Genomic DNA, 27,760 nt, shown 5'->3' on the forward strand with positions numbered 1-27,760 from the left:
CAGGACCAGACAAAGGTTCCCCCTCTGTGCCACAGTGAGCAGCCAACACTTTTAGCTGCAGCGTTTTCAATCTACTCCACTCCATCAGTGCATTTGTTGTCTGCCGTCTGAGATTTGCTCTGCAGATGCCTCAGTACACAGAAGCAGCCTCCAAATGGGAATGGCCAAGTGATATCCCCCGGTTTTTACACACTGAGCACAGTTTGAAGCAACAGTTTGAATATTAAAAAGAGCACTGCTCCAGCAAGAGAGGGATGGAAGGATGAAAATCCCCTTCCTGTGACTGACAGAAACCTCAGATGTGAGAGGGCAGCAGCCTAAGTACCTACAGAACGAAACTTCTCCACAGCTGGCCGCTTTTTTATCTGCTGTTCTAGGAGAGGTACAAGAGCTGGGTAGCTCTCACAGAAGGCATTTTGGTTTCCCTCTCTCAGTTGTGCAGGAGGTGGCACCACAGCATGGATTAACACGAGAAACACATCGCTGCGTGCAGCCTTCCACTTCTGTCTTGGTGGTGTGCTCAGCAAAACTCCCTGAAAGCTCCTCACGGGGCTCACTTGTAAGTGCAGATCAAAGGCAAAACAATTATCTGAGATGCCTCCACAAAAGGGATATTTTTAATGTGGTTATTCATCAAATAATTCTTAATCTCCAAATGCAATTTAAATGCAGCTATACCTGGTTAATCCAATCAATTTAGAAAGACTCATTCTAGTCAGATTAAAAAAAACTCCAGAACTGACTCATCACTGCTACCCAGATGCTGTCATACTGGTTGCCTTCGAAATGTGTGAGACAGAGAGTCAGGCAGAGATCACAACGGACTGACCACGCTTGCCTGTATCTAAAAGTATTGGCCAGCCATAGCATTGCTGGAGGGTGGCAAAGCACAACTGTCGTAAACATGTAGCCACAAATCATTGCTCACATTCCCTTTCAGTACTTGAAGGGAGCCATACATAAACAGGAGGGGGAACGGCTGCTTGTGAGGGTGGATGGTGATGGGACAAGGGGAATGGTTTTAAAGTGAGACAGGGGAGGTTTGGGTTGGATATGAGGAGGAAGTTTTTCATGCAGAGGGTGGTGAGGCACTGGCACAGGCTGCCCAAGGAGGCTGTGGATGCCCCATCCCTGCAGGCATTCAAGGCCAGGCTGGATGTGGCTCTGGGCAGCCTGGGCTGCTGGTTGGCGACCTGCACACAGCAGGGGTTGGGGCTGGAGGAGCGCTGTGGGCCTTTGCAACCCAGGCTGTTCTGTGATTCTATGATTCTTTGTAACTTGGGAAGGCGTGCAGCTATGAGTGCAACACGCTGAGGGACAATCTGATCAGCTACGCTGCCATTAAGCACACTTTCTGTGCACAGATAAGAAACAAAGGCCGTGCTGTAGATGCAGGGTGTTTGGAGCTTTCTTTGGCCCCCAGGGGGTCTGTGATGAGTCCGTAGCTGAAAATCAATTTCAGGTTTGATGAGATTAACCAGGTGCATTAATTATCTGATGGCAAAAGAATTTAAGGGCACACAAAAAAACACTATACTGTATATTATCCTTCTGTGCTAGGACTGATCCTGTAAGACCGACCTCCTATTGTGCTGTAAATGCCTTCAGTTGGAAGTTTGCAGGAGCTGAGGGAAGCGGCTCATTGCAGGACTGCATCTATTAGCCTAAATCAGATTACACATAAATACCGTGGGTTCAGTTCTCATTTACACTGGCAGATAATGTATCAAGACCTTGATGTGAATGAGGATCGGGTTCGGGACTGCCCAAATTCAGCCAAGCACTTCGGCGTGTGTTTAATGCGAGTATGTGTGTGGTCCAATAGGCTCCAAATTAAGCATGCGCTTACATATTTTGCTGAGCAAGGCCCAGCGTTTGACAAAGATCTATATTTCATGTATGGATCTCCGTTAAACAAAATTAAGCAGGCGTAAGTGCAAAAATAAGAGTGTAATACTCACTTCTTGGCTCCCTCGGCCCATCCACCGTAACCTTTATGGCTCTGTGGTATGTAGCGACTTGGGGGGGATTTGTCAGGACAGTTATTGTCAAAGTAAAGCTCTTCCCTACAAAGAGAAAAAAAAAACAACGAGGAATGAGTGATTACAACATGAAAACAGTCACATGCATGTTCAGTAAAGAGTCGGAGACGTTTAAAATTATTCCCTGTCGTTACCACAATCGCGAAAATTAAAAACATAACTGACCATAGGAGTTTTCCTCCCCTTCAGTTTTACTCTACGTCAAGAATATGTCCATGTGTTGACAATCTAAATGTTCCTTATTTAATAATGGGTCATCATGCAACGACAGAACAAAAGTGATTCACTGCCGAGGACAAGCCAAATTCCTTGCTGTATTGAAAGTGGTGTAAATCCAAAGTGAGGCGGATAATTTAAAAATTTACTCCAGTTTTGCAGCTGCGGGACAGAGAGCAGAATGTGGCCACATGTTATTTACTTCGCACAGCTCCATCGTGTCGTTGTTTGACTACAATGAGATGAGGAAAGGCTGCGTTTTCCCGCGGGAGCCATTAGAAGAGGGAATCAGCGTCTCCTGTCCTTCGTGCTCCAGGGCTGACGTGGTGATATCATCATTACTGGAGCACACTTTTCTCCCTACACACGACTGCACGTCTCTCTGTTCAACACTGAGGCAGCCCTCGGCTTTCCAGCAGCAGTGAGAAACCGCAGCGTGCACGCGCTCTTCCCCCGCCAGGCTGCGGCTGCGTTTCTCAAGGCTGGAGCTCACACAGGCACTGCACGAGAGCATCTGGAGCCCTCGGCCGAAGGGAGCCTTAAACGTGAGCAGAGGGGCTGAGCTGGGTGAGCCGGGCACACGTTCTCACCAGGCACCGGCCACTGACAGTTGTAATCTGTTAGATATGCAACCGTTAGTCACGTCAGATAATCAGAACTGAAAACTGCTTCAAGACAGGAAAAGGTGGGCGTGCAGCAGTGACTCAATAAAACAGTCAGCATCCCAAGCCTGCCTGCTCCTTTCAGCTGCTCCCCCACCAGGCTCTGAAGTGCTTTCTTTCTCTCTCCCTGTCTCTCTGTGCATTTCTGCTGCCGGTGCTTTTCCTCTTGTCGAACTCTGAAGACACAAATCTTAAACGATATCTAAGAGCACAAACTTAGCGCAGGTTTTTCAAGCTTAAAATAGAACAGCTTATGTAAAAGGCATAATATGGAACAGAGCTTTGGCTGTCAAAACTAGTAATTAGTCTTTCTGTCCTGCTGAAGCTGTGTATCTGCCCCAAACCTGACTGAGACACGCAACATTCATCACCCGGAGTACAACTTCAAAATGTCTCAGCCCTTTTTCTCATACACTGAAATGTGACATGGATTTTTTTAAGGACATGTAACAGTCCCTTGGAGTAAAATGCTCTTCCAGGTGTAGCCGCGCTCTGGCTGCACCCATCTTTCTGTAGGCGGAGGCCAAAAGGTATAAAGGTGTCAGGCGGCTGAGTTTGGCCTCAGATGCAATGGGGAGACATGGCCAAAGGCAGCTCCCCCCGCTGCCCCAGGAAATGGGTCTGTTCCCTGATCTTCTCAGAGCGACCACCATGGGAGAGTACTGAGGTTGCCCAGTCTTCATCGAGTCCTGCTCCTCAGTCGTACAGCAGTCGTTTTGCCTGTATGCCATGCCTGTAGGCAGAGCCCAGACGTGCAGCAATATCCCTACTGGGCACACAGTGCCTCCACGCTGCCTGTTGAGGTCTGCAGTGCTGTGAGCTCTTTATCTCTATCCAAGCAAGAATTCAGCCTGCTGCCTGGACACCCACCAGTTTGCTAGGGATGGATCTTAGGCCTCCGTTAGCATCAGCCTCTGAAAACACACTATCATTCAGATCACAGTTACCCATATAAAAGGAGCAGAATACAACTGGCAACCACCAAAGATGCTAAGGGAATTTTCTGAATGCCTTGGAACGAAGCCTTTGGCCTTACACCGCTACCACTCTCTTTATGTGCCAAATCAGTCTACTGATGGCTAAAAAATCAGGCCAACAAAACAATACTACTTTAAAAGACCCTGTAAAATCATTCTGTAGAGAAGCACTGCAAGGTTTTGTATGCTAAATGCATCTCAACGCGATAGAAAAAATGCACTCCTTAACACAAAGAGCGGTGTTTCCACCTGGCCTGTGAGCACTCCTAAACGATCAGCCAGCCTATGTTGAACAGGTAAGCACCTCATCTGAAAGGGAAATAGGTTTTGTTCCCTAGCTGGTATTCTAACAAACAGAAACATTAATGAATGAACATTAACAAAGCCCCACCGCACTCAGCAAAACAAAGCATGGCTTTATAGCGGGGTGATGCACGGCCCGCCAGCACACTCCAGTCCCAGAGCTTTCAAGAAATGATTTACATATTACAGGATTGAGAACAAAATATGTTTTTAAGGTCACACGTTTCAGCGACGCGTGTGCCTCCCCCAGATAGATGGAAGTCACTTCACAGAGATCCTCCCTCTGCCAGGAAATCCTTTAATGCACTTTTTATCGCCTACCTTTATGCCCTCAGTCGCTTAAACTGTCTGCTTTTAGAAGCTGACGACTAATTGCAGAGCTCTGTTATTAAATTCCCTCGCCAAGCAGGCATCTGGCACTAATGCCTCCGTGCGTCCAAACTGTGCATGCTTTGTTATTCACACATGTGAGTGCAGCCGACAAAAAAAGGAGGGGATGGACATATGTTGAAACACAAGGCAGAAAGCAGAAGTCAGCTGGAAAGGGGACTCAGCAGCCTGTGTGTGCTGTGTGTTTTTCAGTCAGGTCCCAGTGTGATTAGAGCACTGGGGGACAACAAAATGAAGGTGATTGGAACAGGTTGCCCAAGGAGGCTGTGGATGCCCCATCCCTGCAGGCATTCAAGGCCAGGCTGGATGTGGCTCTGGGCAGCCTGGGCTGCTGGTTGGCGACCTGCACACAGCAGGGGTTGGAGCTGGAGGAGCGCTGTGGGCCTTTGCAACCCAGGCCATGCTGGGATTCTGTGATCCTATGATCCCGTGCTCACGAAAGACAGGAATTCTGCCCTTGCACTGCGGCTCAGCCTTGTAAAAGTGAGCTCCTGCCTCTAAACCACAGACAAACAACTTCTGCATGCATATAAAGAGCTCTGGTTACTTATTCTTAAGAATCCAGAAAGGTATTTAAGAGAAATTATGCAAACAAAAACGTGAAGTCAGGGCTCCTGTCAGGCGAGCAGCACTAAGATGGGTATGAATCCAGTTACTGCACTGAGCCATGGGAAGCAGGGAAAGAACGTGGGAGAGAAGGTGAAGCGGTAAGCTGATGATTCAGCCCTCACAATCAAACTGAGAGATACAGAGATCAAAGAGCAAGCTGTTTAGAAAGATGTAAATCTGAAGGCAGGAACAGGTGTGGATTAGTTTCTTGCCACTGAAAAATGATTTCTTTCTTACTTTATTTTTCCTGTTTTACTTCAGGTCTTGTACCTACCATATCTGCTTTCTCACTTCTCTTTGCAGCTACTGCTTTCTTTCCTGCTATTTTAAGGAGAGTTATAAAAACCTATCAGTAATGATAACTCTTTCTCCTTTCTTCTCTCTCTCTCCCTCTCTGTTCTGAGTCTGGGAGACAAGTCTGGACCAATTTCTCCATCCCGCCTCTGGCAGCAGAATGCAGCATTTCAGATCCTCCACCGAGTCCCGGCTGCTTCAAAGGCAAAGCTCTACTTTCTTCCGTTAAGATCATAAGAAATATAGGGGGAGGGGGTCAGCTCTGTTTGGACATAATTACACTTCATCAAAAGAAGCTTTCTTCATCTTCCATGCGTGAAAAGTCTGCAAGCAGTTAAGTCTGTCTTTTTTCTTCCTTTTTTTTTTTTTTTTTTTTTTTTTTTTTTTTTTTTTTTTTTAAATATAAAAATTGCTATTTGGGAAACTAGCCAAAACTCAGAAAGCCAATATAGTAAAACAGTGCACACCCTTTGTTTTGCTTTGAAGTCTCTTAAATAAATATGTTGAGGGCTTGAAAAGTACACTATCGCTTTTCCATAGATTCTACCCAGACTGATCAGAGAAAAACTCTATTCCAGATCTACTAGATACGAATATAGGTTGAACTACTGGTGCCCAAATTCAGAGGCTTTGTGTTTGTATGTGTCCACATCTACACCTCCCGAGTTCTCAGGCCCTTCAGTTCATTTCCTACGGTCTAATAAAAAAGCATATATCATACATTTCAAATGAAATCCGCAGATCTGAGGTTGTACATCACATCTCGGCTCTTTTCAGCACTGCTGAAGCAGTCACACACTGCTGAACTCTTTCTGTAAGGCACTGCTAGCGACCGAGCCAGGGAACCTTCAGACCTCATCCATCAGCACAGTAACAAAGCAGGCTGGTTTTTCCAAAGGAAGCAAGACAAATGGAAGAGGAAGGCAGCACCACATCCCAAAGGGCAGCGAAGGCCATATTTATACTGAACTGCTTCTGCAGTAGTTATTCTGTTTTCAAGTTACCCTTTATTACCAATAATTTTCAAGATGTAAAATGATAAAGAGAGCTGTTGGCCAAGTCACTAATACAAAAAATAGCCGCTGTAAGCCACGCTGATGGAATCACTTTCACAAAACAGCGGTAATTGTAAAAGCCTGCCAGCTGACCGAAACTATCCCGGCCTCTGTCATACGTTTGGTTAGTATTTTTGAGGGAGAAATAGCCCTGAGATGTACAGCTGCTCTTAAAGTGTCTGGCTGTAAATTAGCTTTATTACTGATCCTCCACATACGCAGTTCTGCCTTTATTTCTTCCTTTCCCTCCACGCAGGGCCAGTTTAAAACAAATAATTACTGCAAATACGTAACGCGCAAACACTGAGGCTGAATCGATGGCTGATTGATACAACAGATCCCTCTGAGCATTCCTGCACTGGAGACTGAAGTGCCAGCTTCCCTCAAGTGGTCATTTCAATCACTACCTCCAATTTCAGGGCAGCTACAAGAATCTTATGTTATTTGCAAGCTCTCAGTGGTAACAAAAGCTTTCTATGTGTGCTTCCCAGGTTACAGGACGCTCCTGAACAGCTGGAAGACAATGACAGCACTCTAAATCTCCCAAAAAATTAGAAGTCGCCCTCCCTGACATTTAAAGTAAAGGTTGAATTTCCTTCCATCCAAAGCTTACCATCAATTCACAAAAGCCAGGCAGGTTACTACCAACAACAGCGAGGTTTCTGTCTGCGGGTCATACACAAAGGGCAGGGAAGCACCAGAAGGCTTTCCACCAATAGCTGTGAGCTTTTAAAGACCATAAACTAAAACACATGTGATATGCAACGCTCCTTTAATTCTAGCTCTCCTGCAACAACTCCAGCAGAAGCGCCACTGCTGAAAGGAATCCTTCATCTCTTGTTACTGCGGCCTGAGATGCACTGTCTGACTGTAAGAAAACCATCACAAATATCCTCGTTTCCTTCCGCCTCTGCTGCGTGATTAAAATGGGGAACCAAGGTATTCTGTGAATCATTTTTTCAATACCGGCGTTCCAAAAATGAACAAAGACGTGGCAGGAAAGCTTTGCAAGAGAGAACACCTCGCTGGGCTGGCAAGTTTGCAAATAAAACAGGCATCCGTGAAAGGCAGACGGCGATTTATCGGCACACAAATCTGCGTTTCCTTGTGAAACGAGGCTGATATCCAGGCCTTCCCTTCACCCCGCTGCGCCCACACACAAAGCAGCCACCTACCTCTGCCACTTCTGCCCACGAATCGCAGGTCATTGAATCTGGCCACCTGGTTCTTCATCACAGCAGAAGCGTTTCGCAGCTCTGCCGAATAGTTCTCGTCGTTCCCAGCCATCACGGTGACCACGGTCCCATCGGGCACTTCTCCTAAGGCCACCACCTGTGAGGAGGGGACAAGAAAGCACGGCTCGTGACACAGTGCTCTGCATTTCCTTGCATACCCACACAGCACCGAGTCCCCACACCAATTCTGAGGTGGGGGAGCAGCAGCTGTGGCTTTTCCTATTCTTCATTCAGGCCATCTCCTGACACAAGCATTACATTTTATCATAAGACTTACTTACAAACGTCTTTCCCATAAACTAATGATTGAAGGTTGAACTGTGATATTCATTAAATAAAAAGGAGTTCTGAATATGTATCGTAGAATCACAGAATGGCCTGGGTTGCAAAGGACCACAGTGTTCATCTAGTTCCAACTCCCTGCTATGTGCAGAGCTGCCAACCAGCAGACCAGGCTGCCCAGAGCCACATCCAGCCTGGTGCATATATGGAGAACGTTACACGGCCCAGTGTGCTGTGAAGCATTCCTTTACAACAATAAAAATCGATGACAAAAGCATACAAAATCTGAAAGTATTTACAACAGGCTGCATTGCCGAAAAAGAGAGCTCATCTCACTTAAGAAAAAGTACAAAGCGAAGCTGAAATGCCATATGAAATGGGTTATGCTGATGGTAACAGCACCCCAAACTCAAACGGGAATTCCGCCACCAATTTCTGCATCTGCATGGAAGGGCTGCAGTCTGAAGGGCCCAGGAGCAGGAGATGCTCTGGGCAGTGCAGTGAGCAGCCCCCAGCCCGCCTGGCTCTGGCAGCAGCCGGCTCCACAGGCTGCAAAGGGAGCTGTCAGATCACAGCTAATCAGCTGCTGAACTCACACCCCCGGTAAATGGATACTGGCTCAAAGCCTAACACAGGGAGCTGCCTGCAACGTGCTCCCATCTCAGCTTATGACAGAGCACGATGTCTCCAGGCAGCCTCGGGACGCACGTCAGCACCCCGGGAACTTGCAATCTATGCTTTCTCCACGGCGAGAAACAAACCAACAAACAAACAAGAATCCCTTGAACTCCAGAAATGCAAAAAAAAAGTGTACACGAGTACAGCAGGGCCGTGGAAGAGGCAGCACAACCACTGCAGCCCCTCTGCAGCCCCACTCCCTCCTGTTCCCTCCTGCTGCCCGGCAGCACAGCACCCCTCACCGGACACCGGGCAGGGCTGACATCCTCCAAAAAGGCCCTCTGCTCACACACACCCCATTACTTCTGCCAGGTTTCCTTCCCAGCCTTTCCTCCTGTCAGTGCTGTTTGGCTCTGCACGTTTTGCCAGGGCATCCCTGCGTGTGCCACTGCAATAAGCGCATCCCTGCACTGCAGCTGATGCAAGGTCTGTGCTCAGCTCACTGCGAGAGGCGAGCTGAGATCAGGGCTGAAAAGACAAAGCTTCGGCTGATAAAAGAAACTCCAATCATACCAAAAGCTCCTCACTACGCTGCTGGGTAAAACGTTTGTCACTGTTACACTTTTAGACCTTAAAGCCAAGAAGCACCAGAAGGTTACTGTGACAGCACTGCCCAGAACAAAGCTGCATGGTGTGTTTGAAACCCAGAGAAATACAGATCGCTTGGGGAATTTTAAAGTGTAACTTTCTGCATGGAAAGACTGCATAAACTTTGATTTGGAAACGTTATGCCACGCATCCATCAGAAATTACTTAAATATTTGTAGAAAAGGGACTGTAAGTGCACAGCAAAGTGAATAAGAGCAAAGCAAAAGCATAAAGATTAACACAGGCACAGCGCAGGTCTGTTACCTACTCTTCACACACAAATATCTCCTCCATTTCGTGGCGTTTACTTCCCACACGAAGCTACCCACATGTTTGGACGAATAAAACTACATTCTTCTATCTTTAACCAAAGCCCCAAAAGGCACGAAAGCTCGACGGAGGGCACAGAATAAAATCAAACCAGCTCTTACAGGTTGACGACAGCCATGCATCTCTTTGCACGATTCCCATCTGGTTAGGAGACCCATTTGCCTGGTTTCAGTCTGGTGAGATTGGAAACGGCCACACTATGGCTCCTATGCTGGAAGTGAGAGAAACGCTGCCCAGGAGCAGGCACTGCAACCTTCTGTATAGCAAAAAACTTGTTCTGAATGAAGCTGCAGTACCTGTTGCACAGATGCTGATATCTACTGCTCCAAGAACTCTTCTTGCAAAGCAGTGAATTCAAAAAGCCTCTGAATCTCAGCTCTCTGGGACTTGAAAATGTCTTTTCTGGAGATACTGCCAACAGAGCATCTGATACCATTAAAAATATTATAATGTTCTATAACTTAAACCAGAAAAACTGATTTGCACGACTTCTTTTTTTTATTATTATTATTTGTTTAAAAATATACATCTGGGCTGGCAGTTTATACAGCAGGTTGCAGCTTGAAGCTATTTAAAACAGCTGAGTTATAAACTCTGAAAACTGGGGTTTGGAGTGGAAATGCTGACAGCCCCTGAACTACTGCTGTGCTACTGGGAGAGGTCTCACACCTCACGGCTGCTCTTCTGCCTTCCTTCTGTCCACTGCAGTGCTCTGCTTTTACCAGCATCATCTGGAACCACAGCCAGCAGCCAGCCCAAGAGCCAGCAGGGCACTGCATCCTTACAGCCAGCCCATCACCCAGCAGGGCACTGCATCCTTACAGCCAGCCCAACAGCCAGCAGGGCACTGCATCCTTACAGCCAGCCCAACAGCCAGCAGGGCACTGCATCCTTACAGCCAGCCCAATACCCAGCAGGGCACTGCATCCTTACAGCCACCCCAATACCCAACAGGGCACTGCATCCTTACAGCCAGCCCAACACCCAGCAGGGCACTGCATCCTTACAGCCACCCCAATACCCAACAGGGCACTGCATCCTTACAGCCAGCCCAGCACCCAGCAGGGCACTGCATCCTTACAGCCAGCCCAACAGCCAGCAGGGCACTGCATCCTTACAGCCAGCCCAACACCCAGCAGGGCACTGCATCCTTACAGCCACCCCAACAGCCAGCAGGGCACTGCATCCTTACAGCCACCCCAACAGCCAGCCAGGTGGGTCCTTGTGGCCTTCAGAAAGAACTCTCAGGGTCAACACAGAGCCAAATCCCGATGGCTGCAGCCAACAAAAGGCTACCACACATCACAAAGGAAATAGGATTGGGTGCACAAGGCCCATTTCTCTGCTGCCTGGGCACTGCAGAGCGGTCAGAGCAGTACCAGCAGATGCAGTTTGCACGGCCAACCTTACCAACTGGTCTGTGAGTCCCACACAGACTCCCTCCCCGTAGTGTGTAAATATTAATACTTAAAATTCAAATGTGACACTTAGCCAACATTATTTCACAAAATTATAATCAAACCCAGCGCTGTTTATTACACACTTCCTTCCCTGCGTGTGATTTATATCTAACTTCTTTCTTTTTTAAATTAAAACAGTGCTATATCCAGAGTACTTTTTAACTGGAGAGCTCTGCGAGAGAATTATGACACACTTAACGCACCACTCAAAACATTATCATCAACATATTATTTATTGCCAATAAAACTTCAAAAACTGTTGTCTGTGAGCCATTTTACTTTCAAGTTTCTGCCTAGCTGAGATTCCTATAGCCCAAATCTGTCTTTTTTTCAGTTTTTTTAGAGATAATTCCCATTCTGCTGTATCACATCAAGTGTTTCATTGCAGCTTCTTTGGTCTGAAAACATCGGGCAGCTGCAGGAAAGCTGCACTGACAAACGAGATACAATTTTAAAACCTGTCTGATGGGTTCCAACCATCATTTTGCTAAGCAGAAAGTCTTCTTAGTACCTGTTGTTGAATGGCACTTTTGCTTCGTGTTCACATCTTCTGCCTTGATTGCACACAGCGTGGCCCTTTCAGCCTCCAGCAGGAAATAAGGGCATCCATACACGGCATGTTTTAAGAAGAGCATCTTGCATGCTGTGTGTGAAAGCTCAGAGCTGAAGGGACAACTCAGCACATCAACAAACCTACCGCATCCTACTGCCTGCCTGCAGCCCCTCGCACAACCCAAATATCAGGATGTATGAGCACAAACACTTTGGGATGTGCTCTCACTCTCTGTAAACCCTTTTATCACACGTATTGGAGTAACATCCTAAATACTATCTAGCTGAGCTCTCTGCCTTCCTGCTGTGAGCTGGGACTGCCTGCTTTGCGTGGCTGCAAGGCAGGGGCACACTCAGGCTTTTCAAACGGAAGCAGAAATACAGAGGCAATAACACGAAGCCCTCGCATTGCTTCTATAGGAAGTAACTACAACACCGAGCTCATCTACAAGTGAACGAATTACAACTGCGATCCTGGGAGACTCCTCCTCACCCCAGGAACCAGAGCTGAGCTCTGACCTGAGTTTCATGCACTGGAGGCACCTGGTGGCACCCCATAGGCCCAGTGGCAGAAGACACCTCACTTTCTGCTATCTCCACCCAAGCACGAGGCAGGCCCCACACGGGGTAACTGCAGCCCCAGATCCATCAGGTCTCTCCCCCTCTGCCTGCATCCCTGCTCCCTCCGACAGCAAAGTGCCACCCGCACATCGCCTTTATGGCCAGGCACACCCAAATCAGCTCTTTTAGCCGTTTTTACCCATTTTTTCCCTGACAAAACAGAGACACGCAGGAAACGCAACCTAAGGGGACACTGCGGCAGCATTGGGACATAGGGCTGCTCCCAGCTCTGCCCGTGAGCCACTGCAGGCAGGTGCTGCCAGCCTTCCCCAGCCAAAGACGTGGCTGGGGGCTCTGTGCGGCCGTGCGATGCTGCGGGGAGGACGGAGGGCTGCAGAACACAGCACACACATGGTGCTGCTATTGCAGTTTTTAAGAAATGTTTTCCTCTCATCAGCACGCCGCGGGGATGGAGACAGAAAATGAGAAGCGGCGCTCGCAGTGTGGTTCTGTGCCCCCCCTCAGCCCCCCTGCAGAGGCTTCCTCACCCCTGGGCCAGGAAAAGTGAGCGGAACCCCCACCAGGATCCCAACCCCTGCTGCAAACCCCTGTGTGCCCCCTCCAACTCCAGGAGCCAGGACTCGAGGCTGGGATTCTGGGGCTGCCCGTAAGGGAAGGTTTGGGGGGGGCACCCATTCTGCACCCCTCTACTGAGCAATTGGGGATGGGTGAATCTTGTTATTTTTTTTAAATAAAAGTCACTAAGATGCTCAGGGGGGTGCTGTGGGGGTGGCACAGGGATGGGGGGAACCCAGAGGGGGCTATGCATTAGGGGAGTGGAAATAACAAGATTGATCCCGGAGGCTGGGAGGGTTTGGGGCACAGCACACACCGTGGCACAGTGAGGTGGGGGGGCACAGCATGCTCTGCAGGATGGGGGGGGGCACGAGAGGGTCTGCAAATGTTTTGTGGGGCAGAGTGAGGACAGGGGGCACTGCAAGGCAGAGAGGGCTCAGGAAATACAGTGGGATGCGGGGGCATGGCAGACAGAAGTAGGCGAGGCACTGGCAGACTGGGGTGGGGGGCACAGTTGGCACTGGAGCACAGAGAGGGGCACAGAAGACCCTACAGAGCCTTGGGACACACATACCGAGCAGAGGGAGTGCAGGGGGAGCACAGAAATCAGTGCAGGATGGGGGGCACAGGAGGCAATATAGCACGGGGTGGAGGGGGGGGGCACAGGAGGCACTGCAGGGGGCACAGAAGTCACTGTAGGATGGAAGGGCAAAAGACTCAAGGCAAGATGAGGCACAGGCACAGGAGCTATTGGAGGATGGGGGGGCACAGAAATCAGTGTAGGACAGAGAGGGCGCAGAACTCATTGCAGGATAAGGGAATACACACTGCAAGATTGGGGGGTGGGTGGAGGGGGCACAGGACTCAACGAAAGACCGGGGTGCACAGGAAGTTTTGTAAGATAGGGGGGCACAGAAGTCAGTGCAGGATGAGGCATTGCAGCAGAAGTCCGTGCAAAACGAGAGGGGGGCACAGGGGCACAGAAGTTATTGCAGCACGGGGTAGGGGATGGGGGGGAAACACAGGAGTCGTTGCGGGGGGGGGGGGGGGCACAGAAGGCGCTGTAGGACGGGGCTGCACAGAATTCAGTGCAAGATGTGCGGGCACAGAGCTCAGTAAAGGACGGGGAGGGGGGGCACAAAAGGAACGGCGAGATGAGAGGGGCACAGAAGTCGATGCGGCACTGGGGGTGCGGGATGTACTACGGGGAGGGGGGGGACACGGGGGGAACCGCGGGATGAAGCAAACACTGCAGCGCGGGGAGGGGGCACGGCACGGCGGGCATTGCGGGCCGCGGGGGGGGGCGAACACCGCAACGCCTGCGGGGCGGAGGTGGGGTGGGTGAGTTGGGGCGAGGGGGGGCGAGCGGCCGCTGTCAGCGCGGGGGGAGAGCGCTCACCTTGAAGGCCACCGGGAGGGTCTTATTGCAGCGCCAGTGCGAGGGCAGCACGGAGCACAGGAAGTTGGGGCTGTCGGTGCGGACCAACTCGGCCGGGTGGTCGGCGATGATCTCCACCATGGTGCGGTTATCGTGCGGCCGCAGCCGGGGCACGGCGGCTTCTTGCTGTTGTTGCTGTTGCTGTTGCTGCTGCTGTTGGGCCACTACGACCGGGCTGACCTCGCTCATCTTGCCGGGCTGCAGGCTGCTGGAGGGGGGGCTGAACCTCCGGCTGGTGCTGGGATCTACGGGAATACGCATCACAACAGCCACAAGTTAGCGAATTGGGGGGCGGGGGGGCGGGGGGGGGAGCGGCGGGGGGATCGCTGGAGGAGGCGTGTAGTGAGGGGTGGGGGTTGTGGGGGAAAAAAAGAAGTATTAAAAACAAAATAGCGAAAATGAAAAAGCGGAGGATCTGTAATAAGAAAAAAAAAAGAGTGGCGGGAGGGGGGGGGCGAGGGGGGCAAAAAAAAAATCTGGCGGAAAAAAAAAAAAAACAGGAAAAAAACACCAAAACAGCACAAAAAAAAAAAAAGAAAAAAAAAAAGCCCCAAATCTCAGTCTGTTGCCGTTCGTTTGCTCAAAGCGCGGGGCTGCGCTGCCCTCAGCAACGCCCGCCGCAGCGGCACCGTCCCGCCGTGCGTCCGCGCCCGGCTCCGCTTCTCCTCCTGCCGTCCGTCCGTCCGTCCGTCCTTCCCCCCTTCCAACCGCCGCTTCTTCCCTCAGCGCCGCACGACTTTCTCTCCTTTTTTTCTTCCTCTCCTTCCCCGTCCGCTTTTCGGGCTTTAAGAGGGGTCGAAGGCAGCCGGCTGCGCTCGCCGCTTCAAGAGGAGCGTCGCTCGCAAAGAGCGAAGGGGAAACGTCCCGATTTCCTCCGAAGAAGTCTTCCTCCTCCTCCGGCCAAACAAACGGCAAAGCAAAAAAAGCGAAGCCGAAGCGCCGTGCCGGGGGCTGCGGTGCGAGGAGCGGTGCGGGGCTGAGCGCCGGGCGCGGCCCGTGGGGACGATCGGGGTTCAGGGCGAGTCCGGCAGCCGGCTTCCCAGCGAGCGGAGAGCGGGCAGCATCGTCAGGAAGGGGGAAAACGAGGGGAAAAGGCACCCCAGAGCAGCCCTCTGCGGGCTGATTCCGAAACTGTGCCCGAGTAAATGGTGGGGAAAGGCAGCTTCGGTGCGGTCCGGTCCTTTTAATTGAGTCGCTGCTGGATCCGAGTCCGGGGAGCTGAACCGGGTAACTGAAATCGCTCTTTTTGTTGCGTTCTTTTTGGATTTTTTTTTTTTCTTTTTTTCTTTTTTTTCCCGCCCTCGACGAACAGCAGCAGCAAAAAAAAAATAAAAAAAATAAAAAAAATAAAAAAAAATCTACCTCTATATATATAGATAAAAAAATCACTAAAGTGTCGCTTTGTCGGAGTTAGTTTAGGCTCTCAGAAAATTGCGTTGTTAAAGAATGAAAAATAATAAAAAGGCAAAAACAACAACAAAACTTCTTTCGGGTGCCGAGAAGTTGAGGTTGGGAAGATGAAGGAGCCGAGAAGGGATTAAAAAAAAAAAAAAAAAACACACACAAAACCAACACACACACGAAAAAAAATAGAGAAGAAAAAAAAAAAAAAAAAAAAGAAAAAAAAACGCCGCAGTTTTTTTGTCCTGAATGTGGTTTTTGGAGGCTGGGACTTCTAATGATTAGGGGTTTGTGGTTTATATATACAGGGCTCTCCGGCTGGGGCCATCATTATGCTGATGAGAGTCAGCAGCACGTGGTGCTGCGCTCCTCTGCCTTCTGCAGCCTTCAAAATAAATACAACAATGTGCATCCCCCCGCCTCACCCCCCACAGCCCCCCCCAGGAGGAGAGCCCTCGCCTGGTGCCGCCCGCAGCCGCGGGGAGGGGGCCGGGCCGGGCCGGGGGGGGGGTCCGGTTGGCGATGCGCTGCGTTGCGCTCCGGGATTTTTCCATTAACACTTTTGGGTTTGTTTGTTTGTTTGATTTTTATATATATATATATATATATATATATAGTTTAAGAAATAGGAAAGGCTTGTTTGCAAAAATATATCTATAGCGCGAGGAGCGAGCTGGTGCCCAAGGGTTTGTGCTGAGACTCCGCTAGTCTAAAACGCCTAAAACATTTCCTTGAATGAATGAGAGTTATAACCCCCCCCCTCCAAGACTGCTAAGGTAAAGGCAGACGGGGTTGTTTTCTCCCTTAAAAAAAAAAAAAAAAAAAAAGAACAAAAAAAAAAAAGGAAGAAAAGGGCAGATCTTATTAAAAACAATTTACATACCCAATGGTAACAAAGTGTCGCCTCCCCCTCCGAGCAGACAGCGGCCTATCACAGCCCGCCCGCTAATTTCTAAGGCTCCCCCCGCCGCTCCCCCCTCCCCTCCCGTTCCCTCCCACTGCCGCCTGCGTGCAGCCCGGCCCGGCGGCGGCCCGTCCGGCCGCGGGGGTGTCGGGGGGGTTTTGGGCCGCGCACCCTTTTCGCACAGCTGTTACGGAGCTCGGCTCAGCCGCTAAACACCGGCCGGCCCCGCTCCGTCCGGACCCCGCGCGGAGCACGGCAGCCCCACGGGGAAGAACGCGAGGGGGCGGGGGGGGAGCGGAGGAGCAGCCGCCGGGTCCCCCTTCGCCCCCCTCTCCCCCCGCTCAGGTCCTCCTTCGCCCCCCCCCCCGGGGTCCCGGCTCGGAGCGCGGCGGATGGGCAGAGCGGGGCGGCGCGGAGATGTGCGGCTCGGGCGCAGGGGAGAGCTCTCGCTCCGCGCAGCGCGGCGCCGGAGCCGGCTCCGTACCTTCGAACCTTCCTTTTCCTTTCCCACGGCCGCCGTGGGGAGCGGCAGCCCCAGACCCGGCGAGCTGCCGGCTTTCTCCCTCTCTCCTTTCTCCTTTTATTTTTATCGCTTTTTTAGTAGTCGTTCTCCCGTCGGTGGATGCGGAAGGTTCCCACCCGGCGGGTATCCCCACCGGAGCTCGCCTTGCGCTCCTGAACGACGAGCCCTACTCCGCACACGGGCGCTCGGAAGCGCTGCTTTACCGCAGTTGCAGTAAGAAAATAGATTTGGGTAGGACGCTCATGGCCGCGTTTCTCCCCCCTTTGGCCGAAGGGGAAATGCATTCCACTGCGAAGGTGCTCGGAGGAAGGCGAGAGGCTCCCTTACAGCCAGTTGCTACGTGTGCCCGGCGGCCGTGATTTATTTCATTTCCAACCAGAAGATACGTTTGCAGTTTTAATTACTTATATACTAAAAAGTTTTACTGTTACCTCTCTTCCTGCTAAAGTAAAATAAAAAATTAGAATAAACCAAAATAAGTTATTGGAAGCTACGGGGGTAAGGTTTATATTTCTATATTTCTGCAAGCACTGGCACAGGTTGCCCAAGGAGGCTGTGGATGCCCCATCCCTGCAGGCATTCAAGGCCAGGCTGGATGTGGCTCTGGGCAGCCTGGGCTGCTGGTTGGTGACCTGCACACAGCAGGGGTTGGAGCTGGAGGAGCGCCGTGGGCCTTTGCAACCCAGGCCATGCTGGGATTCTAAGGTCACTCAAAATAGTCCATGGTTATTTATAATGCCGAAATAAAACTTTCCGCTGAACGCCCTGACGAAGGCTCAGGTTATCTGGCACAGCTGATTTTCAGTCTGCGAGCAAAAATGCCTCTCTGCTCAACATTTACACAGTGAGTGGGAACTGAGCGCAGCCTGGAACAGCTCACGGCGTTAGGAGTTTTATTTCAACAGTTATGGACAAATTAATAAAAGCACCGGGAAGGTTTATGGAGCTGCGTGGAAGCTGGATGGGATGTTTTAGTGCAAGCGATTGCTGTTATGATATATAGGATCTGGAACTCGGGTTTGGCTGAAGCGGAGAGCAACCCCGCTGCTCGGCTCTGCTCGGCTTTCACTGCACAACTTCTCGGAATTGCGGCCCCGGTTGCAAAACGGGTCATATTTTAAGATGTTAAGAGAATGGTAGGAGGTTGGTGAAAAAAGAAATGTGCTTGCGTTGCAGATTGGGTCTTAACAAACACCTTCAGCTCCACGTTATAAAAGCAGATTTTCGCCCGCACGGCTGCGTTCGCTGCAGTTGTGATCGTGTTTTGGTTTCCTCGCTTTTCACACGGATTCACAGAATGGCCAGGGTTGGAAGGGACCTCAAGGATCATGAACCTCCAACCCCCACTTTTAACCACGTTGTGGATACGGCCGTAATTACGTTTCTTTCTGCCAGCAAGGTGATGTTTCAGACAGCACAGGGTTGTTCAGGGTTGCGTTTATAAAAGACAGGCCTAGCACACACTGTTGAAAAATAATTGTCACATTTGAAAGGTTCCAACCTGGACAACGTTCCCTAAATAAACAGCTGTGCTGCCAGTCCGTGAGGCTGCAATGTGCTGTAAATACACCGAACACAGAATGTATTTTGAGCTATAGAAGTAAATAGGATTTGTGAAAAAAGGAGAAAGCGGATGGGTTCACTGGGTTTGTTATTGCGTCGGGTATTTTTAGTCGGAGCGACTCCAGCAGCGTCAGCAATTATTACTGGAGCTAAGGACGTGCCAAGGCTCTCCTTCCAAAATCTGCCTTCCCAAAGGTTGAAATTCACTCGTGAAAATGTGCATCGGGTCAATACACGCCGGTGAGCTTTGTGCCACCGGAGCTCAGCTCAAGCACCATTCATTCCAGCAGGGCAGGAGGAGCTCCAGTGGCTGCTGGCAGTGCGCTGCTCTCACTGGGGCTGCAGGTGGACTGTGTGCCCCGCTTGCTGTGCTGTGCTTGTTTACAATTCTGGCAATGGTAAATACTGAGCCCAAACTATCGGGTCTGCGGTGATGAGCTCTGCAACAACCATGTCCATACCCAGGCATGGGGCAGCTCGGGATTCTTTAACTACTGTGTCCCTGTCCCATTGATTTATGGCTTAAATAAAGGATGACTTGTGTCCTGAAATTACAGAATCACAGAATGGTTTGGGCTGGAGGGGACCTCAAGGATCACGAAGCTCCAACCCCCCTGTGCCATGCAGGGCCACCAACCTCCCCATTTCACAGCAGCCCAGGCTGCCCAGGGCCCCATCCAACCTGGCCTTGAACACCTCCAGGGATGGACGGGGCATCACAGCCTCTCTGGGCAGCTGTTCCAGCACCTCACCACTCTCACAGCACACAACTTCCCCCTGAAATTAGTCGACAGCATTTCATATTTCAGCACCACACACTGTTTTTTAGCATTTATAGTCCCCAGAACGAATATAAGATGGAAATTGATTACATAAGAAAAATGCAGTGTCCGGAATACAACTTTTTCCCACAGAATTTTTGGTAGGAAGTGAGGAGCAGCGGCTAAGAACCGTGGTTCTGCCTCGAGTTTGATGCTCCACAGCAAGTTAGCTGCAGAGGAAGCGGGGCACTTGCTATTACCTTATGCTCTAAGATACAAAACTGTGTGTAAAGCCCTCAGAAGTCCAAAAATGAGCAGAGCTCTGCTCCTGTGATGCATACCAGCAGTACGTAATGGTCTAAAAGCTGGCAGGAAAGGTGCCATGTCTGCTGAAAAGTAGGTGGCTTTCTTACGGCACGCAGTGAAACACACACAGTACAGACAGCAAAGTAAGTAGTTACCAAAGGCTGGTTTTGTTTTGTTTTGTTTTGTTTTTTTCCCTAACGATTTCTTTCTGCCCTTCTGAGAAGGACCAACTGCAAAGCCAGGTCTCCATCCTGCTGTAGGGCTCTGCTCTTCCCCTCCCAGCCTGCAGCCCTTGGGGTGGTGGCCATGCCAGAGGGGCACGAGGCCACCGGAGACTGTAGGAAAAGAGCCCAGGGCCCTCTGCTCATCTTGAAGCAGCGTTTTAAAGAGAAAGTGTGTGCTGTGTTTGCTGGCAGTAAGAAGCTACACTGCGATCAGTAAATGATATTCTTTTCTTGCTTACAGCACGCGATCTAAAAATGAGCAGCAGGAAGCTGTTAGGGTCCCAAAGCTGAGGACAGTCCTTTTTACCCTTTGTACAATTTCAGACCAAACAAGCACATTATTTCGAAGATATAAAGGCTAAAAACTAAACTTACTTTTTCTTCCTTTGCCCCCCTTCTTTCAGCATGTACGAGAGCAGCGTGAGCCAAACACTTCACGGTTATTTTTTCTGTTGACCTCAATGAAAACCGGTTCCCTCGACTAACTGCGGGGAAAGTGGGTGGTAGAACTGTTTGTAATTAAAAAGAGTTTATACGTTTGGAACCTTGCAGAGTCCCCACGTTCTGAATGCTGTGTTTAAGAGGCTAATGAAGCGCACTGTGGCCAGATACAACTCCAGAGAGCTCCACAGAAGAGAATGTGAGATGTATGTCAGACTGGAGGGGCAGAGGTGGCTGCAACGCTCCCAACCACAAGCATTCCAGATCCTTGCCTTACTCTCTTTGTGTCGCAACGGTCAGGATTCCCATTGTTAATCTATTCCCAATAGCATGAATGGCAGAAATAGTTTTTAGGCAGACTCTTTGTTAGGAGCATGAACGTAGAAGCTGGAGCGGTACAGAAACGCAGTGCAAAAGTTGTTCTAAAAAAGGATGAAAACATAAAATACTGAAAGTCTACAGGAGCGGAATGGAAGACCAACATGCAGGTAATGCTAAATGCGAAGTAAACACAATGTACAGAGTAAACCAACTATTTGTGGGACTACCAGGTTTTGTCTTTTTTTTGCTCTTTTTCCTGAAAATTCCCCCAAGCGAAGATCTGAGCATTGCCAGGGCACAACGAGGGATCAGGAACGTTACTGTATTGATGACAGAATATATTCCTGAAAATGCTGAGCGTGCTGGTGACGTGTGAGCACAAAATACCCGCTCCCCACAGTGCAACAGCCCAGAAACAAGCCCTAAGAGTAGATAACAAAACATTAACCATCACAGGAATGAGCTTCTCTAGTATTAAATACAAAGATCTGGCAGAAGAAATACTACAGGTGAAGCTGCCAGCGGTATCTGCAGTTAAGCTCGTCTGCCACTTTCCAACATAAGACCTTGTTTTCACTTACACAGCGTTGCCAAATTTTAACAGTTCAGGATGAGAGATTTTCAATCCTACTTCTGCCTCAAGCTCTTTTTTTTTTTTGGAAACTTCCAGCAGGAATAGTTGTGCCGCTTTCTGGAGTGATGTTAAGGCCAAACACATTGTTTCTCTAACGTTTAAAAATTCTTATAGACTCATCTCCGTATCTTTTCCAGAGCAGGAATGAGAAGCTTTACCAAGGAGAAGAACAGGGAGGAAAAATCAGATAAGTTCCATTTGTTGCCCTTGACCAAAGGGATCCACCCAGACTTGGCTGAGTTATAAGCTTCTGAAAATTATTGAGGTTTTTCCTTGCGCGTGCGCAGTGGGAAGGAGCAGCTGGCAGCCGAGCTCTGCAAAGCCTCCACTGCGGCCCTGGGCTTCAGGCAGGACTGGCTCTGCTATCAGTCTGACCAATATTCTCCCAGACACCAGGCTGCACGAGATGTTTTAGGGGAAAGGATAAGAAAGCCTGGAGTCAGCAGTGAGATATGGGATGTGTTCCTCCTCTAAGGTCTCATCTTAGTTAATAGTAGCTTGCAAAATATGATCTGAATGTTTGTCAGCAGTTCAGTTTTAAATGGCGTCTTTTAGAAGTCTTTAGATGTCAGTTCCATGCAGAGTGAATGGTCTGCTTTGAGGTGATAGAAAAGAAAAAAAAACACCACACAAATTCTGTGCATTGTTTTTTATAATGCACTCCAAAATTCAGTTAGGGTAAGTTTCAAGCTGTTTGTCTCGAATGCTGATCAGGCACTAAAAGGAACTCAGGTAATTAATTAGGATCTTAATCATTAACACTAGACATTGCCCCATCCCTGCAGGCATTCAAGGCCAGGCTGGATGTGGCTCTGGGCAGCCTGGGCTGCTGGTTGGCGACCTGCACACAGCAGGGGTTGGGACTGGAGGAGCGCTGTGGGCCTTTGCAATAATGAAGCCAGTCAATCAAATATTAAATATTTTCCTAACATGAGCATAAGCACAAAGATACAACCTGGAAGTATCCAGGAGGAATGAGGTCCTGACAGAGGGCAAGGTGACCAAATCCCTTTCTTGTAAGCCCACAGCAGCTCCCGTTCCTACCCAGCTGCCCTTTGTAGTGGAGGAGATGCAGCAGCTCTTTCCATCCTTGGAAGGCTTTCAAACACGCTGCGCTTGGCACCCTGAGGTTAGCGTGATTTTGAGCAGATAAAAGTCTGTGACATGAAAAGGCAGATCCCACCCTTTGGTTATTATTATCATTATTTTTTCTTGGTAAGAAAGAAAGCGAAGCCTTATTCTGTCTGCAGTGCCATTTCATTCCATGGGAGCCTTCAAGGAACGAGGTGCTGCCTCACCTCACCACGAGGCAGCTGGCTGCTGTGGGCTGCTCCTCGCACCCTTCACTGTCTGAGTGCTGAATAACATGGAAAGTCTTTCAGCTCTTCTTTTCCACCTCGTTTTAAACAGAAGCTGAAATATATCTTCTTTTTAGGTGTGAGAAAACTACATTTTACTGTTTCGGACAATTGGAGAACATGGACTGAGGGAATGAGAGGAAAACTCTGTTTACTAAACACCACACGTAGATTGCCACTGAGAGTTTTCCTAAGGAAATTTATGACCTGTGTGAAGTAAATAAACTCCCTTTTTGGTAAAGAATCTTCAAGCCAATCATTCATGCTTGCTTAGAGACGTTACTGTTCGTGGTGCTTTTATGTGGAAGCTTACAGTGAAGGCTGATGTTATGTCTGAAATAGACAGCTGGCATCTCTGACTGAAAAACAGGCATTTCTGATATATTTACTTATCGTGAGATTCTGAAGAGATTATGGCACACTCACTCCGATTCAGGACAGAAAGAAAAGACAATGGTAGGACAATTATAATTCTCATAGCTACAATGCTGTCTTCATGCAGACACTTGCACGCCTAGCTGCATTTACTGGCAACTGGCGGTGTTTTATACACCTGAAATAAACAGAGAGCTCTCAGTTTGTTCGAGATGTTCAGTGAGTCTGAGAGCTGTCTGGGCTGTGAGTCTGTTTGCTCTATCTTAGAGTAAATTAGAATGGGACAGACTTCTCCTTCTCCTGGCTGCCCGTCCCGTCCTCCCACCATCATGCTCCTTCTCTCCCTTGCCTTTCAATTCATCCTCCGGATCCACAAGAGAAATAGCTCTTCTAGGGAATCACGAAAATTAAGGGAGGAGAGTGAACTGCTGCAGCATTTCTGTGCTGGATTTTTAGAAATATTATTGCGTTTCTCAGGTGTAAGCAATTAAATGCCAGGCTGGATGTGGCTCTGGGCAGCCTGGGCTGCTGGTTGGCGACCTGCACACAGCAGGGGTTGGGGCTGGAGGAGCGCTGTGGGCCTTTGCAACCCAGGCCGTTCTGGGATTCTATGATTCTATGTTTCTATGAAATGCTTCCAGTGGCACCCCTCTTGATGTACAGTGCTGTGAGAGGAGAACTGAGCTGCTCTTATCTACGAAGCCTGCCTGATGTAATATATGCACGCCATATATACGCTTGCTTTCTTTAGCCTATCATATATGAAATTATCAACACAATCTTTAATAGCCGCTGTTCTATGCACAAAAGTGTTCTGAATTTACAAGTAAGTGCCTTTCTGAGTGATGATCCCATGTCCTTACCTCACCCCACTGTATTTCAGCACATACACTACGCAGTGTCACTGGGGCTTTGCCCTCACCAGAAAAATGACCTGTTTTTGACAAGAAGTGTCAAAGATCGTTTTCCACCCTCAGATTCACTCAAGTAGCAGTAGAAGTGGTTGCCTCGCTGGTGTGGACAAGGTCGGGTGAGCTTTTTGCTTTCTGTAGCAAATCATGCCTGTCGGGGGCTGGAGGGAGGGCTCGCCTGCAGAAGGCAAACAGGGTTTGCCTCAGAGTCAGAATCCCAGCATTTGTTGCAGTAGGTGCTGAGCTTGGTGCCTCTGTCCACACGGGGGGAGCTGCTGTTTTCAACACTGCCCAAGATATGTGGAGAGCAGGCAGGCATTTCCACAGCAGCTGCCAAAAGCACATCATCTGGGTAGGTGCATGCCTACTGCTCTGAAGTATTGGCAGTACGAAGGCACAGTGACACACAGCTATGATAGTGCACTGTGTGCAGTGTCAGCACAGACTCAGACTTTCTGTGCCGGCCTTTACGTGCAGAATGTTGGATGAGCAGCAGCTTTTTAACACACTTTGCTATTTATTGTCTACGTAAACATGGCATGCAAAGCCACAAGCCAGTCGTCCCAACTGGATGTTGTTTTAGGATTATTGGTGGAATTTAGAGAAACATTGACTTGGATAGAACAGTTAGTGGAGGAAAGCACCAAGATTGACATTCTCATGACATGAAGCTGATGACACAACATATGATGCTGAAGCTTGCAGACCTGTTGTATGCCATGTATTCTTCTGTGAAAAAGCTTAAGAAACTAATTTGGCAAACCAACCAGTCCAAGTTTCTCTGCTTCTCGTATGCTTGTTATTCACTGACCAACTCCATAGGTGCATCGTGAAAAAAGTGGATTGCCAGAGAATCACAGAACGGCCTGGGTTGCAAAGGCCCACAGCGCTCCTCCAGCCCCAACCCCTGCTGTGTGCAGGTCGCCAACCAGCAGCCCAGGCTGCCCAGAGCCACATCCAGCCTGGCCTTGAATGCCTGCAGGGATGGGGCATCCACAGCCTCCTTGGGCAACCTGTGCCAGTGCCTCACCACCCTCTGCATGAAAAACTTCCTCCTCAGATCCAACCCAAACCTCCCCTGTCTCACTTTAAAACCATTCCCCTTGTCCCATCACCACCCACCCTCACAAACAGCCGTTCCCCCTCCTGTTTATACGCTCCCTTCAAATATTAGAAGTTTTCTTTTCCTTTGGCATTTGCTTTTGCAATTGGGCAAAGGAATAAGTAGCAGATGAGGAAGGAAGCTAAAGCAGAAGTATTTTTCCAACTGATCAAAGAAGATGCTATTTTGCATGGAACAACATTTAGCTGAGCTTTGCAGTGAATGCCATAAACCAGTATTTTGACCAGAAATGAAACATTTTTCAGAAGGATTATTGTTTTATGTCTCTGTCTGTCTCTCTATCTATGCAAGATCTTACAAAGACGAAGGGAAGGCTAGCATCCTCACTTACTCTCACTTGTAATCGCATCTGTAAAACTTTAAAAGTATGCAAAATCTTTCTTGACCGTGCTGGATGCCATTAGCATTAGCATATTACCACAGGAAAAGAATCTAAAATAGACTGTGAACTTTGTAAGAAATCTTCCAAAAGCCTTCCATCCCTCAAAAACTTTAATCCCCAACTAGGACCTGACTTTCAGAAAGCTCTCTAAAATATATGAGCTGTTCAGTATGCTCACTGAGTTGATAACAGTCAGAGTTCTTTTTTTATAATGAGAAACTCCAGACCTATATTTGAGATGGGAAAAAGTAATTTTTGAAACGACTGCTCAGTCACTAAGCTTATAGTTGGGGATCTTTTTATTTCTTTATGCATTTTGCATTGTGTCTTTGTAGTGGCACTGCGACGTGTTTCCGTCACACAGTGTGTCTCATGGCTTTCAAACAAGGTTGCACAAGTCATTCTTTGTCTTTGCTGATGCTGGATGCTAGGTGAGCCTACACATAGGAATGAACTTGGAAACAGAACCAACTCAGAACAATTTAGATACGTGGCTCTGGGCAGCCTGGGCTGCTGGTTGGCGACCTGCACACAGCAGGGGGTTGGAACTGGATGAGCGCTGTGGGCCTCTGCAACCCAGGTCGTGCTGGGATTCTGTGATTCATAAATACTTTGTAACATGGGGTTAAAGGATGCATCAAAAACAGGGGAAGAATTGCTCTGGATTCAGAAGTACTGGCACTCATGCACAGTTCCAAGTAAAAATGTTTCAGCTGATCTCAGTGTAATATTAGTTCCTTGGAATGAATGACCACACACGTCCTTTGGCTGATCTGAGCACGCTGCTTACAGCTTAAAACCAACACTTTAGCTTGCTCATAATTTTACAAGTATATCTAATTCATTAGTCTAAGGGCATTTTAAAATGCTACTCTATTTTCTGTCATGATTCTGTATTTCCTGTTATCAAGATTGGCAGAGTGGAAACTGGAGAGAAGTAGGAGAGGAATAGAAGTGCGTCCTACTTGATATCCCAGCTATGGAACTGACCAAAGCTGTCAAAGAGCACCTTTCAAAGAAAAGGAACACTGCCTAGGGAAAAGGTAAGAACATTCTCAGGAGTTCTTCTCATCCGAAAGAAAGGCAGAAGCACCTAGTGGTACCCTTACACTAAAAGGAGGCCTTACCACTTTGCTGAGTGGTACAGATCACACGTTATGTTACACTGGAAGCTTAGTTATAAACTCTAAAACGTAAGGGCCAAGTTCTGCTCTAAGATACACACGCACAACTCTGATGGACTCAAAGAGAGCTGTGTTCATATGTTTAGCGATGGAATTTGGCCCTAAATATTTAAACATTTATTCAGAGCAAAAAAGCTTCTCTGATACATTTCTATCTGATATCTTATGTACACAGATTACCACCGCTGGGCACCCACATTAAAGGATATAATGTTTGGGGGAACCATAAACTTAGCATTCTATCTGCTCTGCGTGGTCAAATAACATTAATTTGTTTCAGGACATTGAGGAAATTAAATCCTTAGCAACCTGTGGCTGATGTTATTTATTCTGCAATCCAGGAGTAATTTGATGCATATTCCTGGCGCTATTCCTATATCTCAAAGTTATTGTTTTGAATGGACCCAGTTCTGGAAGCTTTCCTTATACTAATATGCAATCCAGGAAGAACTAACATCCCCCTTACTCACAGTTTCTCTGCACATTAAATCTCATGTGTCCTGGTTAATTCCCAGTTATCATTCAAAGCCTTGTGACAGGACTCTGTAATAAACCCAACACATCATTTGGAAATAGTTAACCTGAGGATCCCACTTGCTCTGCATGCCAAAATTACACCAGATTTAGTTTTGTTAAGGATACAAAGGACTCAAAAACCTGCAAGTTTTCTGAAAGCAACATAATGTTCCAATTTGTATACCCAATATAAGTGAATAATAACTATACAGAATGACATTTTCCTTAGACAAATGGCAGCTGGAAGAGCTGCGTTCCACATTCAAGCACCTGAATTTAGTTGTTTACAATGTAAATGTTTACATTTAATTTAGCTGTTTAAACTCCCATTATCCTCAACAGTAATCTAAGGCTCAATTCACTCTCTTAAAATTAATTATCCAGTGCCATTAGAGATGCTTTGAGTTTCCTAAGAGATGGCTACGGGTTGGTGCATGAGTCAGGACCCAAGGGAGGTCCTTTGCTCTTTGGAAAGGCTGGTGGACACCAGACAGCACAGCCCAGAGCACTTCACACTGCTAGCTACAGTCAGTCCTAGTAAATGCAGTCAGTGGTTTGCAGAGAGCAAATCCCATGACAAAACAG

At 48.5% G+C, this 27,760-nt stretch overlaps 1 protein-coding gene and 1 long non-coding RNA gene across 5 annotated transcripts in view; both read right to left on the bottom strand.

Moving 5' to 3' along the window:
- RUNX2 (RUNX family transcription factor 2) overlaps positions 1–14,524 on the bottom strand; it is a 152,489-nt gene extending 137,965 nt beyond the window's left edge. For all 4 annotated transcript variants that reach the window (XM_052692467.1, XM_052692458.1, XM_052692484.1 and 1 more), the window contains exons 1-3: positions 14,210–14,524; positions 7,724–7,880; positions 1,962–2,066 (exon numbers count right to left, since the gene is read on the bottom strand). In XM_052692467.1, the coding sequence (XP_052548427.1) occupies positions 1,962–2,066; positions 7,724–7,880; positions 14,210–14,509 (562 nt within the window). In that variant the 5' untranslated portion in view covers positions 14,510–14,524. The remainder of the gene's footprint in view (positions 1–1,961; positions 2,067–7,723; positions 7,881–14,209) is intronic.
- The window catches only part of LOC128086017 (uncharacterized), a 382,551-nt gene that overhangs the window by 327,699 nt on the left and 27,092 nt on the right, over positions 1–27,760 (bottom strand). The window lies entirely within an intron of this gene.

This window comes from Tympanuchus pallidicinctus, unplaced genomic scaffold (genome assembly GCF_026119805.1).
Source record: "Tympanuchus pallidicinctus isolate F22 unplaced genomic scaffold, pur_lepc_1.0 scaffold1, whole genome shotgun sequence".
NCBI lineage: Eukaryota > Metazoa > Chordata > Aves > Galliformes > Phasianidae > Tympanuchus > Tympanuchus pallidicinctus.